The 15,859-nt window shown below is 49.2% G+C and overlaps 1 protein-coding gene across 1 annotated transcript; it reads right to left on the bottom strand.

Annotated features, from left to right (window-relative positions):
* Nucleotides 1-2: 2 nt before the first annotated feature.
* LOC100285817 (early light-induced protein) lies at nucleotides 3-912 on the bottom strand. The gene has a single exon (NM_001158707.2). It carries the CDS (start codon nucleotides 781-783, stop codon nucleotides 205-207), a length of 579 nt encoding a protein of 192 aa, NP_001152179.2. The 5' UTR covers nucleotides 784-912; the 3' UTR covers nucleotides 3-204.
* Between the last annotated feature and the right edge of the window lie 14,947 nt (nucleotides 913-15,859).

The raw sequence follows: 15,859 nt of genomic DNA, 5'->3' as shown, positions 1-15,859 counted from the left end.
CGTCAGATAAAATTGGATTTCTGATTTATGAGTGGACTTTAATAAGAAGAGAAGTAAATGGCCCAAGACTAGTAAATCCCAATAAAAAGTAGCTCGTCCAACTGTAGCTAGGCTCCTACTACGGGCATGGTGCCGCTATAGCTGACTAGCATACACAGTTCCAACTTCCAAAATATATAAGCACTGGCTTGGACTGAACCGCCTCTACGCGTTGATGAACGGTGCGCCGGTGAGGTACTCAGTGAAGGCGAGCGCGACGAGGCCGAGCATGGCGAAGCGGCCGTTCCAGAGCTCGGCGTTGGCGCTCATGACGGCGCCGCTCCTGGCCTCGGCGCTGTCGCCCCTGAGCAGCGGCACCAGCGAGGCCACGGACAGCACGGCAGCCGTGGCCGCGAACCAGGCGAGCCCGGACCCGCTGCCGGCCTGCGAGAGGAGGCCCCCGCCGCGGGACGCCTCGACGGCGAGCGCCGACACGAAGCCCACCATGGCGAGCCGGCCGTTGATGCGCTCGGGAGCCGGGCCGCTGAACGCCAGCGCGTCCCACAGCCCGGGGCTCGCCGCCGCCGCCGCCTTGGACTTTGGCGCCGGGGTGGTGGCCGCCGCCGCCGCCTCCTTTGGCTCGGCCTCGGCGTCGTCGCTCTGGGCCCTCACGGTCACGGCCAAGGCGCGCCGGCGCGGCGCGAGCGCAGATGCCTGGAGCAGCAGCCGTACAGGGAAAGCGCGACGCGCGCCGGGGGTGGCGGAGGCGAGGGGGCTCATGGAGGCCATCACCGTCGCTGCCATTGGAGTGTATGCGTTCGAGTCGTTGGCTCGTAGCGGCAGGCAAGAGGCTCGCTCGCTGTAGCACTGTAGCGGCGTGGGCTTTGCGTTGCTTTGCTGCGCTTTTCTCGGTGTCGAGTTGTAGTGTGGTGGTTGCCACTTGCCAGAGTGGGTGGCCGGCTTTTATAGGCGTGGGGAGCTAGAGCCTCGGGGAGAGGTGGCTCGCCCGCCCGTGACGACGAGGTGGGCGGCCGCGGCGGAGGCCACGTCGGCGTGAGATTCACGGCCGTAGGTTGTGGTGATTGAGGCGCATGCGCAGGCCGGCGAGAGCAGAGCAGGATGGATAAGCAGTACAGCACGCGACGTGGAGCGAGGCAGGATCTCACGCACAGACCGGCAAACTGGCCGGTGATACGATGGGGGCGTTGCCGCCGACGTGGATGGCCAGGCCGCCGCGCAGGGTAGGGTAGGCAAGAGCAAGGTGGCCGTCCCGTCGACGAAAAGTGGCACAATGTTCCAGAACCACGCAGGGAGAGCCGGAGCCGTGTAGGTTACGACTTACGAGGATCAAGTGACGACATGACATACACGCAGATGCTTGGAAACAAGTGGCCAAGCCGCATGCAGGGCGTGTAAGGGACGATGGAGAGGGATGAATGGAAATTTAAATGATTTTAATAATGGGTATTCAAATGGGATCTCTTTTTCTCAATTCTCTAATCTCACACATTACATAGAGGGCCTCAAGACAACGAAAGTTATATATTTAAATAGCTGAACCCGATTAGGAGTGAGATTTGAATTTTTGGAACCTGCTGAGCTAAGGGTGTTTCGTGACTAAAAGTCACTAACCCCCTATTTGGTTTCAGTGACTAAGGCCAATACTACCACACACCGATTTTAAACTAGGTAACTCTATATATAGAGTTGTAGCCCTATGAAACTCTATCGTCTCCCATAAAAATTTATCTCTCTCTTATTAGAAAATTAGGTATTATCAGTTTTAATTTAATCTAGAAAATCATTGTGATGTATGTGATGGCATGCATGTGCATGTGTGTACCACTATTCGCATAAGCAGTAAACAGAAACGAAGCATGCACAAGTACGGAAAAACGGGAAGTACCCTGCGGAGGGACCGATGCTCAAGACATCAATGGTTCTATTCACACGAGACATCTCGTGTGTATGTTCGATGTAGTCGTACGAACTCGATGCGGGCAGGTATACGCAGTGCAGTCCCTCAAACAGCGCGGACGACGAAGAACCGGAGCAGATGAAGCGAGCAGTCGCGAGTACGCTCTCCAAAAACCTGATCGCCCACACACCCGTGCAAGTGTACCTCTGCGGACGACGATTTCGGAGGGCTGCTCTCCCACTTTCTCTGTGCTAGCGGAAGGTGGGACGAGAATGGGCTGAGTGCAACGCGTCTGAGAGACTGTTCGTGTAACCGGAAGAGACTCCTCCTCCTCCATACTTATACAAAGATAGAGGGAGGGGAGAAGGGCAATGGACAGTAACGGTCGCGCCATTAGAGCCAGAAAATGACGTGCCATTAGAGCCAGAAATCGATGTGCCATTAGAGCAAAAAACTGACATCCGTTACTAGCCATAAGACAGGAAACAGACGGTCATCATGAGAGTCATCACTCCAGGCAAAATGCACAACTGTTTGGAAGGAATATTCGGACCAAGGTCCGATCTAACACGAACCACGACCACGGCCGGTGAAGCGTCCCGATCCTCTGGGACTCAAATGTGATACAATTACTAGTCCCAGGAGGCTAGTAAACACATTTATACATCAGATAGTTCCAGATTTGCTTAAACGAGATAAACCTATAAAGGTGGCGAACAACTTTAAGAGTTGGTCCACAACTCGGGACATATCATCAGAGTGGGGCTGAAGCAGCCCGATATACGCAGCGAAGCAAATCAGCGGTCCAACAGCCACAGGCAAGGTTGGGAACAGCCGTAACTCTTACCTGATCTCCTTTTCTGAAAAACAACAAATAAGCAAGGGTGAGTACAAACGTACTCAGCAGCCCACCTTCACCCGTGGAATGGGGAAATCAGATATAATGCATGGAATATGTGGAGCTCAGGATATTTTGCAGAAACGGTAATATTTTATGCAGGGTTATTTTGTAAAACATTTTGTATTTTGCAAAGCGCATCCTCTGCCAAAGGAGCAGGAAGTTTTTTTCAACATAGAACAAAATCTCCTGGACTAAATTATCCAGGTATCTCAGCAGTTTCCCACTTGTTTTCATTTTCAAAAACAGCTACTGGACTTCCCGTCCACCATAGTTCACGGCTAAACCGCCGGACCTTTTAAAAATCACTTTTCTCAAACGCACCTTTTTTTAAAACAAAACACTAATTGTCATACCACACCAGACTCGTCCATTCCTGTGGACACAGACTATTCGAATAGGTTTGAACTCTGCGCAGAGGGGTACACTTTACCCACTAGTCTGGCTCTGCGATCTCATGGCCAATGAGATCCGAAACCGAATCTCTTTCTTTCCTTGCACGTCCTTACCTTAGCGGTTATACCGGAAGGAGTCAGGCCACCGCCATGTCCAAACCGGACAAAACATTCCCCCTCCTTATCCTCCCGGTGCTCCCCAGCCTTCATAACCCTGGGGTTTGGACCGTACGAGTTCAGATTGAGTGACTGCCCATACAGTCTCGAGTGGTTGTACTTATCATGAGTACAGGTAGTGAAGGATGACAAATCGGTCCTTATATGAGGGGACAATCCTTCTGCTCACACCTAAACCAGCTGAGCCATCACTTTAGGCCCTCCCCTAAACCAGGGAGTCCCTGATCATCCCTACTCAAAGGTGATGAGGGTGAAAACCCTTCATCATACACATTTTTAAAAACATTTTCTTTTGAAAACTCACACCTTTTCTCAAATTATTTGTAACAAATATATCAAGGATTGATTGCGGCAAGCGGCTGGGTTGTCACACCCGGGTTTTAGGGGTCCAAAACTCGGGCGCGAACATAATCACCAGGTGTGCTGGGACCAAGTCTCACACATATGATGAATCATGGCACAGGATCGAATGTCACATCTTTACTACATAACAGGAATTCGGTACAAAATAAATAATTACATTATAAGGAGACAACGGTCCAGCAACCCAAAGTTGACTGGGAGACGACGACCTAGACCTCTCACGAACACATCGCAGCATCCTCCATGCGCCTCATCCTGTGGTACCTGTTCTTGACCTGTGGGGGGGGGGTGTGAGACAGCAAGAGTGAGCTCACATACGTTCATCGCTCAACAAGTTGTGGGGAATAATGTGCATGAACTCGCCAAAGGTGGGAGCTCACGTGAAGTGTAAGGCTTACCAAAGAGGATGGTTAGAGCTGAGCATTGCTTTTAAAGTTGGTCAAAATTTTATTAGCAATTACTAAGTATAAGTAAATACCAACCCAATTAAGTAGTAGAACAAAAGTAACAACATCACCTACGATGCAATGCATATGACAAATTGAATTTAGTTCCATAATTTAATCATCAGAGAGTCCTGAGCTGCTCATGACCGTGAGCTCGGCTAGTATACCAGTTTTACACTCTGCAGAGGTGGTACCCTTTACCCACAAGTCATGTTACCCATCTGCCAAGGGATCGCGACTTCCCATACACCTCTACCGAGGAGGCGAGGCAGGGTAACACTACGAGGCCTTTACAAAGTTCCACTAGCTTCAGAAAACCCGCTACAGTTTATAGGAAGCTCCAATGCAGGAATCCCTTGCAGGACCGCCATCGCAGCAAAATCCTCCCGAGGGCCTCCCTACACTGACCACTCCCCTACTGCCCTTGCCCCTTTCGGGTAAGGTAGTCCTCCACTAGCTTTCCTAATTAATCAGCCAAGGGCGTCCATAAACCCTTGTGGTGGCACGTGTTTCTCAAGTTAAGCTCTATGTTCCAATTAACATTAATGATCTTGACATGAACAGTAAATAACAACGGATAACAAGAGTATAATCATGAATAATGTGTATCTCAATGCCCAAAACCACATATAGCACTAGCAAGTACTACCCAAAAAGTTCAGTGGTAAACAAGGCATAAAGATAGACAAACTAGGGTAACCTATTAGGTCCCATCAAAATTAACCTATGCAGATCATTATGATTAATTAGAACATGAGTGGGTAAAAGAAGTGATCAAGGGCACAACTTGCCTGGGACTTGAGATTCCAGGTACCAGGATGATCTTCAGATGACTCGTGACCTCACTGCTAAACGTAGCAATACAGACAAACATTGTATAGGCAAAATTAACATTACACCAAACATATATGCAAAATACATATTAATAATCTACACATTGAAATAAGATCAGAGGAACAGAAATTATTGATTTTGGAGTTATAGATTTTAAGTTATGGATTTTCCAAAGATTCTATGTGCTTAGTACAAAATTAATTAAGATAACAATTTTAATGTGACTTTTATGTCAAAACAATGGTACCAAATGATAAGCAATGATTTTATAAAATTATAGGAATTGGAATGAATTAATTTGGACTAAATATGCATTTTCTATGAATTAAACAAATTCTAGCATTTATTTTTGCATAAAAATCATTTTCTAATTCCTTTTTCTAGATTTTATAATTCTCTGGACGGAGCCTCATTTTCTGGAAAACGCAGGGGCTACGGCGTAAAAGAACCTAAGACACAGGCCGCAACCCAGCTGGACGGCGGGTTGTTTTGGTGAAAACCGAGGGGCTCATGTGCAAAAAGGCCTGGGCGAAGGGGTACAGGGGGATATCAGCCACAGGATCCAGAATCGAGGGCTAGGATTAGATCTGGCGCCCAATGAACCGGTATGCGCTATTAGCCGTGGGATCAAAATCCGATGGCCCAGATTCTATGAACCCTGATATAACCACAGCTGCATGATCTGAGATCTATGGCTCCCGCTTGATCTATTCTGTGCCGTCCGATTTCCATCTAACGACCAACCCTTCTCTTCTTCCTCCGACCGCGCGACGCAGCGAACCAGGGTGGCACGACGTCGGACCTCACCGGAGAGGGCGAAATCGCGCCCAAGCCCACAAGGCCAAACGTAGGGGGGTGCTACACGTAGTAATGGATGCGGCGAGTAGGGTAGATGAGGTTTTACCGGCGATTATGCAGAGGCGAGATCCAATTTCGATGCCGAGCGGCTCAGATGATCCCCAGCAAGGAATTCCGATTATACAGCGGCCGTTCTCCTGGTCCGAGGGCACCCAGAGCTCCCTAGTGGTTCGGCCAACACCACCGACCCACCACGCTTCCGCTGCGCATGCACCGCACCGATCCGCGGCTAAGAACGAGCGACGACGAGCAATATACGGGAGCACTGGTGGTCCTACTCCCGTACAGGAGCCAAGGTTTCCCCCCACGCTCCCTCGAGGCTCGCCCACACGGTTCATGGGGGAAAGGAGGAGCTCGATTCACACATATATGTAGGCATGGATTAACGAGTCCGATTTTGGTGGGGGAAACAGAAACGACCGGTTCTAGCGCCATCTGTTGCGGTGTGCAACCAGAGCCTACGCCACGCGATGGAGATGGAGATGACCGGTAGGGCCCACCGTGAAGCCACAGCGCATACCCCGGTCAAACCTGGAAGATGACGCATACGACACCGGGAGGCTGGGGAGTGGGCCCCGCACGGCAGAAAGCCAGTGCGCTATGCTCCCAGCGCGCCAAGTTTCTGGCCCCCAAGGGCCCGCCAGGAGGGAATTGAGGCCCACTTGGTCGAAAATTGCTTTCTCTTTCCTTTTTTTTATTATTCTTTTCTTCCTTTACAAATTCAAAGCTTCAACTCTAAAAGAAATTCTTTTTGTGGCAAATTTGTCCTTGGGTTAGATATTAAATTTGAACTTGCCAATACGAATTTTTATTAGTAAGTTTTATTTTGTACTTTATAGTATTTCTCTCCTTCTATTCTATTTATTCAAAGTAGGTATTAAATCTTCCATTTGGATGTTGGTTTATTTATGTCACCAAATGCACACACACAATAAATCCCAGCATTATGCATATTTTTTTTAAGTGTTATTTGTTTTAATTACTCATTCTTATTTATAGTTATTCTCTTGTTATAATGATTAGATGGCACACAAAATAAGGAGATCAACTTATAGTCTCTTTGTATACATTTTTGGGTATTACATGGGTGGCCATAATAACTTGTCTCAAAATCATATCATGCATAAAATAATAGGCTGAGGGTTGTGGTTGTAAAACATAGGTAATTTATGCATCAAAGGGATCCAGTGAGCTTGTCGTGCTTATCCGGCGAAGGGGGAAGGGGAGCTCGCGGAACTGGCTTCTAGCTCCACTGCCTGGCGTAGACTTGCAGATCTGGCCTCCACGAGACGGCACGAACGCTCCGATAACTATGCAACATGAACAAGCAAACATACAAATCAGCAAGTATACCAACAAATATTTAGTATAGTGGTCAAAATAGCGATATATGGATGGGTAGAGTCTTGAGCAGAATCTGTGTCATGTGGTGTTGAGATACTACTAGCGGGGGAGCGGAGGTGCTTACCAGGAGGATGGACTGGAGGTGAAGCGACACTATGCGTGTAGCCGGTAGAGCGGAGTAACTGAGTGGGTGGGGTGTTTGCCTTGGCTGAGGGTGTTGAGTGTGTGTGTGGAGAGGGTAGCTGGGTGTATTTATAGCTGGGTGTATGTGGTGTAGCACCGTGAAGTTCACTATTGGTGAGAATAGTGACGAACGAATCGTCTGACTTAGTATGAACATGAGAGTTATAGACAGAATATGGGACAAGAGTATTTTGGGAGTTTTCTAGAATATGAACCATGCTTGAGGGATGACATGGTTGAATAGGGAATAATTTGATAAGAATTTAGAAACAATAATTATTGGAATCGGAGTTTGGAAGCCTGGTTCAAAGGAATCTCAAAGTTAAGCGTGCTCAACTTAGAGAAACCTGGGATGGGTGACCAGATAAGAAGTTCCCTACTGGAAGGAAAATCACAGTCACCGGAGTTCGTATGACTGGAATATGGGTCTGGCTGGTCTTAGGTGGACTAGACAACATGATGGATGAGTAGTTGAAATTTGGGGTGATCGGATGATCGATGAACAGTAATGATGAATAGTAACGGTGAATAGTGACGACGAAAACGTTATTATAGATATTATCGATAAATAGTAGCGATGATGAATAGTAACGATGGTGAATAGTGACAATGGTAATAGTGTCTATGAACAGTAACGATGATGAATAGTAATGGTGAATAGTTCGTGCGAACAATGAATAGTGACGATGAACGAACGATGAATAGGAACTATGAACGAACAGACGAACGATCGAATGGTCGGACGAACGAACGATCGGAATTTCGGCAGCATAACGGCAGGACAAAGATTATCTAGAAGAACGATAAATAGGGACTATGAACGAACGAAGAACGATGAATATGAACTATGAACGAACGATGAATGATGAATAGGAACTATGAACGATCGAATGATTGAACGAACGAACGATCAGAATTTCGGCAACATAACGACAGGACAAAGATTATCTGGAAGAACGATGAATAGGGACTATGAACGAACGATGAAAGATGAATATGAACTATGAACGAATGATGAACGATCAGAATTTCGGCAGCATAACGGCAGAAAAAAGATTATTTGGACGAACGATCGAACGATCGGACGAACGGACGAACAAACCATGAACGATCGGACGAACGAACGAACAAACTAAGAACAGGGGGACGAACGATCGAAGAACGACCGAACGATCCTTGTGCTAGTGTGTGCTTGTGTGGGAAGTGGAGTGGGTGTGTGGGGGGGGAGTTGCCATGAAATGGCTTGGGGTGGGATGAGAGGATGCCCTTGCCCCTCTATTTATAGCCATGGTGGGGGGGGATTAGGGGGAGGGATGAGAGGATTAGTAGGAGGATGAGAGGATTAGTGGGAGATTAGCATGGATTTGTCTTATATGAGTGTAATTAGCTTGTAGAGCTCAACGTATGACACCGGAGGCATACGTATACGTATGAGCATGGGAAAAGTTATGAAGAAAATATTTGTAGGGACTTGAAAAATGATTCTGAAGGTATTTCTCAGGAAGAAAATACTTGGAGATTTATTGGTGGAATATTTGGGCAGTATTTCTGGAAAGAACTTGAAGGGGATTACTGGGGAAATATCTGGGCAGTATTTCTGGAAATAATTTGAGGGGGATTTTGGAGATAATATAGACCACTATATTTTATTTGTTGATATCAACTCGCAAACAAACATTTTGAAATAAAATTTGGAATTCATTTTGAATTTAGAGCGAGTTTGAGAAAATTTTAGGATTTGAATTTTTGGGATGCTACAGCCGCCGGCGGCAGCGCGTGTGTGTGTGACAATCCTTCATCCTTTTTCTCAACTTCTCAATAGATGCACCAATGGTGCACCTATTTAAGTTGATTGATTTGTCACTTGAACTTCTAGTATGATACTAAATTATTAGTGCACCATAGTATTAAAGTGGGCCATTAGCATTGACTATTATTGAATATTAATTTGGGCCAAGCCCACATTAATCCAACAATCCCCACCAAATGCTAAGTCACACTAAAATGCTCTCATCATCTCAAATGTTTGATATACTGGTGTTTCGATGGAGAATGTTAAGTTGAACATCCACCTAGAACCTAGACTACACTTAACCACAACTGCACAGTGGACTAGGCCTTGAATTGGCGGTTTTGCGTGGAATAAGTCTCATATAAACTCTTTACCAGTACTAGATTGTTGAACGCATCCCCTCTGGTTGGAGCATATAAGTCAAACTCCATAGCCTTTCATGGGTATCTAGAGACCACCCGAATCTCATAAATCGTGACTACCAGTTAACCCATATAGGTATGTTCCTCTAAAAATGTTATGTAGGACATCTTTGCTTCACAAAGCCACTTGAGACATATTAAGGTGTAAAGACCAACCTACCTTATAGTAAGGAAAGATATGTATCTGAAATGAGCCTTATTGAGGGTCTTTCCTCTCAGTCTACCGCTAGCTTGTTTCATCATTCTAATTCACGGGATCTCCGATCACATAGAGGAAGGTGAATAAGTATCAAATAAATCCTCACCTTCTGTGGGGGACAGATATCCCCCGGGTCCATTGGAAGGATAAAAGACCTCACGAAAGGCCCAAGGGCCCAATATATCATAAGGTCACTCCTTCATGGGCCTGGGGAGGAACGACCAGTGAAGCAGATCGACATAAGGCCGGATCGATGTGAACCCGAGTGGCCCAACAACGTTGAGCAAGAAACCACAACAGAAGACCCGACTTTCCCACACTGGAGCCCCGTACAACGGAGCCAGGCGAGGATAAGTCGGCAGAATTATAGGAAGATAGACTCAATCAGTTCACTATCTCTTAGGTGCGGTTTGTTATCTCATCCGCATGTATTGCCTCACGGTCGAATATATAAGGCCTAAGGGGCACCCCTTCAGAACGATCGATCTCACTACTCACCCATCCACCCTGACTCTCTATTCTCTAGTGTAAGAGAGCTCCTTTGTAATCCACCACGTAAAACATTCTCACCAGGACGTAGGGTGTTACGCATCTCCAAGCGGCCCAAACCTGTAAACACTGTCCATTGTTCCTCGTGCATCTGGCACGAACCATTTAGCTACAGTCGGCGACACCGTCCTACTCCTAAAAACACCTTGAGGGGCAACCCCGGGTGTGCGGTCGGACCCAAAACACCGACAGCTGGTGCGCCAGGTAGGGGGGGTGTCGCCGATCTAAGATAGCTCAATGGCCGTCACCTTCCACCGCAAGATCACCCTCCGTCCCGAATCTGTATTCTGCTTCAGAACTATCTCATCCGTAGCAGATGAAGAGGGAACTCTACACCACATCGCAGATCCGCCAAAGAAGAAGTCCCCTCCAACATACTCCGAGAATATCGGGGTAAAGAAGGAAAAAGTGCAACCTCCAGCGCTCCGAAAAAAGATCGTCTTCAGCAAGCCAGGGGCCGAGGGCCCGCTGACCCGGAGAACTCCACTGTCTACTTCCCCGACGAAAGAATGGACACAAATCGCAAGGAAGAAAGAGACGAACAAAACCGGGAGGAAGCAAGTTGTTCTTTCCGTGCCTCCGCCCTCAAAGGAGAACGGAAAGAAGATCGCCACGACAGTCGCACCATTCTACCCCGACGTTCTTTTCATCGGGAGAGTGTAGTCGCCCCCCGTCTCCGACGACGAGCCGACCGCGCCCGGAGAAGAACCACCTCAGCGGGAGTCCCGTCGACGGAGGAACCGGCGCCGAAACATCCAGCGACATCACGAGGCCGGAGAGCGGGATCCAGAGCAGTCTGTCTCGCGAGACGAGGTCTCAGAGATAGGAGAAACTCCGGAGGAACGCGTCTTCAGATAACGAAGGAACTCCCGACGGCGTGATCGCCGACGAGCTCAGGAACAAGCCGAGCAGGATGCAAGGCAACGTCGGGAAAATCCACTCTTCGGGCGCAACTTGAATCCCGACTTCGCCCGAGCCATGAACACGCCGAGTGAAGTTGGAGGGGTACTAGCTCGGATAGCTGATGGACTCCCTCGGACTCCCGACGCCGAGGGCTATCGGCGACTGTTCACCCAGGCAGCCAACCATCTTCTACCTCTCGCTCACCCGTCGAACGATCTACGACACGCCATCAACAGTCGCCGGGACGCACAAAGCTCCATCAATGCTTCGCGTGAACGACGACATGAGAACGAGATCCGCCGCCGGGAGGAGTACGACAGGGATCATGGCATCCCAGCTCGGAGTCAGGCCACCAGAACTGAGTCGGCAACAGCCTCGACTGGAGGTACTACCCGGGGACGGTCGAGGAACCACAACAACTACTCCCCTCCCCGGGACAGACATCATCCCTGAAGCGTCCCGATCCTTTGGGACTCAAATGTGAAACAATTACTAGTCCCAGGAGGCTAGTAAACACATTCCTTACTTCAAATAGTACAGAGTTTAGATAAATTTATTACAATACCGGGGTACAAGCTCGAGAGAGAGCCAAATAGAGAAGCGTAGTAGGAAAATACACTAGCCCAAGCCACAGGCAGAACTGGGTGCAGACACAGCCCTCTTAATCAAGCATAGCAGAAAAGAAGTCCTCGGCTGCTGAAAAACATAAATAAATCTGGGTGAATACACTAGGTATTCCGCAAGCCCACCCCGCTCCCGTAGAGAGAAAGAGACCTATGATGTACATGCTCAATTTGGTGGAGTTGTAGTCACTCATCATTTTCTTAGAGAGAGGTAGTTGCTTGAAGGTTTTCCCATGGTATTACAAGTAACCAAAAACTCAACCACCACTGAGCTCCCCGCTCCCGTGGCTTTATTTTCTTTTTCAAAACCCATTTAAACACACCTTTTCCTTGTTAAAAAACTTAGAGAAAAAGCTCTAATTGCCATACCATACCAGACTCATCCATACCAGTGGACACGGACTATTCGAATAGGTTTTGACTCTGCGCAGAGGGGTACACTTTACCCACTAGCCCGGTTTCTGCGATCTCACCGTCGCGAGACCCGAATGCCGGATCTCTTTCCTTACCCGTGCATCCTAACCTTAACGGTTACCCGGAAGGAGTCAGGCCACCACCATGCCCAAACCGAACAAAACTTTCCCCCTCCTTATCCTCCCGGTGCTCCCCAGCCTTCTTAACCCTGGGGTTGGACCGCACGAGTTCGGATTGAGTGACTGCCCACACAGTCTCGAGTGGTTGTACGATAAAGGAGTACAGGTAGTGAAAATGACAAGCCGGTCCTTATATGAGGGGACAATCCTTCTGCTCACGCCTAAACCAGCTGAGCCAACACCTCAGGCCCTCCCCTAAACCAGGGAGTCCCTGATCATCCCACTCCCAGGGTGATGAGGGTGAGTACCCTTCATCGCAAAACTTTTCAAGAAGAGACTTTATTAGGGGAAAACACATTGCCCTTCTTTCCAAACCACATTACGTATCCAGAAAGTATATGTTAATGCGGGCCATCTCTCACTCCCAATGCAATATTCCCCCGTGATTCCCGGCCTAGGCAGTGGTAGAGAGAATAGGTAATTTATGCATCAAGGGAAGGATGGACTTGCCTTCGTCGAAGCTTTCCTGGCACAGAAGACCTACTTCCGGAAGTTCGGGCTCTGGTCCCTCTTCCGGGGCTACGGGTTCCGGATCAACGATCCCCGCTTCTTCTAGGAAAACAGGCAATAAAACAATACATCAACAGGGATTTACAAATTATAGTGTGTCATTTTCTAACATCATTGTTGTATGAGATCTTTAGAAATTATTTGGATAATTTTTGGTGCATAAAATATTAAAGAATACTAATTAAATGGGAAAAGGGGAGGAAAAGGGAAAAAGAAAAGGAATTTCCTCTCAGGTGGGCCGGGGGGGGTGGTTTTCAGCCCAGCCAGGCGCGAGGCGCGCGCGCGCGAGGGCGCCGGCCCAGCTGCGGCCCGCAGGCGGAGAGACGGCGCGGGCGCGCGGGAGCAACGGCGTCACTGCGGGTCCACCAGTCAGCGAGAGCGGAGGGGAAACGGCGTCACGGTTCCATGGTGCGGGCGAACCGGCCGTCCGCGGGGAAGAAAACCCGGCCGCCGGTGGGCTCGACGGCGATTCGCCGCCGGTGGCCTGGTTCTTGGACAATGCGTAGGTGCCTTAGCACGGGGAGGGGCTGGCGAGCCTAGAGGTGGGCTCAATTTGGCTAGAGGGGGACAGGAGGGGGCTGTCCGCGGGGAGGTGGCGGAGCTTCGCGGCGGGGATCGCCGCCGGTGGTCTTTGGGCGAGGGATTGGGGCGGGGAAATGGTGTTTTGAGTTTGCGGCAAAGTGAGGAAGCTGCTAGGCTAACTTATTCGCTCGCTGGGCCAACAGAGAGGGAGAGAGAAGAGGGGGAGGAACTCACCGGAGAGGGGGAAGACGGCGGCGCTTCGCGAATTGGGCTCGGGCGAGGGGAGGAGGGTAGTGGTCGAGGCCGGTGCGAGGAAGAAGGAGCTCGGGGGAGGCTTTTTATAGGCGCGCGGGGAAGAGGGGGCGGTGGAGCTCCCTGACTCCGGCGAGCTTCCCGGTGCCGCCATAAATGGCGCACAGCGCCGCCGAGGGGACGCTACGGCGGGGCGGTACCGGCGAGGACGCTGGTCAAGGGGAGGAGGACGGAGCGGTGCCAAACTTTCCTGTGTGGCAGGATGGCAGAGGGGAGGACGGAGGCGACGGCCGGAGGTGACCTCGGCGAGGGGACGGCGGACGGACGACGAAGCAGCTGACCCGTGGGGTCGCTTGGTCAGAGGGAGCGAGCGAGCGAGAGAGGGCGGCTGGCAGGTGGGGCTGGCTCGTCAGTGAGAGAGAGGCGGAGTACGGAGCGGGCTGGCGCGCGCGCAGAGGCAGGCCGGGAGTGGGCCGAGAGAGGAGGAGCGCGGGCGCGAGAGGGGGGGGAGTTGCGAGTGTTGGGCCGAGATTCGGTCCAACAGGGCAGGGAGAGGGTTTTTTTCTTTTTCTTTTTACTTTTCAAACCCCATTTCCCTTTTTGCCCCTTTTTCTTTTGAATAAAATATTTTGTGAATATTCTAAGTGTTTAGAAAGTAGAATCTAAGTGAGGTGCCTTGTGATCAAACAAAATGTATGCATGTGATGAAAGAAAAACTTTGTGGAAAACTTAGAATTAGAGGATGAAGGGAGGGGTAAAAGGAGGATTAGGGTTTCAAACCTAGATTGGGATTTTTGGGATGCTACAAACCTACCCCACTTAAAGGAATCTCGCCCTCGAGATTCAGACGGGGCTCGAGAAAAGATAAGGGTATTCCTTCCTCAGAGAGTCCTCACTTTCCCAGGTGGCTTCCTCTTCTCCATCTCTGCTCCACTGAACCTTACAGAGCTTCACTTCTGAATTGCGGGTCCTTCTGACTGCTGAGTCGAGAATCTTCACTGGCTTTTCCCGGTACTGGAGATCTTTTCGAATCTGAATTGCTTCTGCCTCGATACGGGTTTCTGGTACTTTTAGGCATTTGCGGAGTTGAGACACATGGAACACATTGTGAATATCTGACATGGATTCTGGTAGCTCAAGACGGTATGCCACGGGTCCTATTCGGGAAATGACAGGGTAAGGACCGACGAAACGGGGTGCTAGCTTTCCTTTCATCTGGAACCTTTTGACACCACGCATTGGGGAAACCTTGAGATAAACAAAATCTCCTTCCTCAAATCTGAGTTCCCTTCGCCTATTGTCTGCGTAACTCTTGTGTCGACTCTGAGCTTCAAGTAACCTTCTGCGGATCAAAGCAACTTTTTCTTCGGCTTCTTTAACGAAGTCGGGTCCTTCTAGTGTTCTTTCCCCTACATTAGACCACATTAGGGGAGTCTGGCATTTTCTTCCATACAGTGCTTCGAACGGTGACATTTTGATGCTGGCCTGATGGCTGTTGTTGTATGAGAATTCGGCGTACGGCAAACTAGACTCCCAATCTCTGTCGAAGGCTAATACGCAGGCTCTGAGTAAATCTTCAAGGACCTTGTTGACTCTCTCTGTTTGACCATCTGACTGAGGGTGATAAGCAGTGCTGAAATCTAACTTGGTGCCCATTGCTTGCTGAAGGCCCTTCCAAAATTTTGAAGTGAACTGCGTTCCTCTATCTGATACTATCTTCCGTGGAATGCCATGTAGCCTGACTATCTCTTTAAGGTATAATCGGGCGAGGGCTCCTCCAAAAGTGGTCTTTACTGGAATGAAATGGGCCACCTTGGTGAGACGATCGATTATTACCCATATGGAATCATTTCCTCTTTGGGATCTGGGCAGTCCGGTGACGAAATCCATGCCTATTTCTTCCCACTTCCATTCGGGTATTGGGAGGGGTTGAAACAGGCCTGCAGGCTTCTGATGTTCGGCCTTTGTTCGCTGGCAGGTGTCACATCGGGCCACATACTGTGCTATTTCCCTTTTCATCCCTTTCCACCAATACCTGGTCTTAAGGTCTAAGTACATCTTGGTGGTCCCTGGGTGGATAGAGTAAGCTGAGTTGTGGG

Source organism: Zea mays, chromosome 2 (genome assembly GCF_902167145.1).
Source record: "Zea mays cultivar B73 chromosome 2, Zm-B73-REFERENCE-NAM-5.0, whole genome shotgun sequence".
NCBI lineage: Eukaryota > Viridiplantae > Streptophyta > Magnoliopsida > Poales > Poaceae > Zea > Zea mays.
This window is presented reverse-complemented; position numbering and strand designations above follow the sequence as displayed.

Excerpts from the sequence above, each read along its gene's own strand:
- LOC100285817 (NM_001158707.2), bottom strand. The coding sequence starts at position 783 with ATGGCAGCGACGGTGATGGCCTCCATGAGCCCCCTCGCCTCCGCCACC.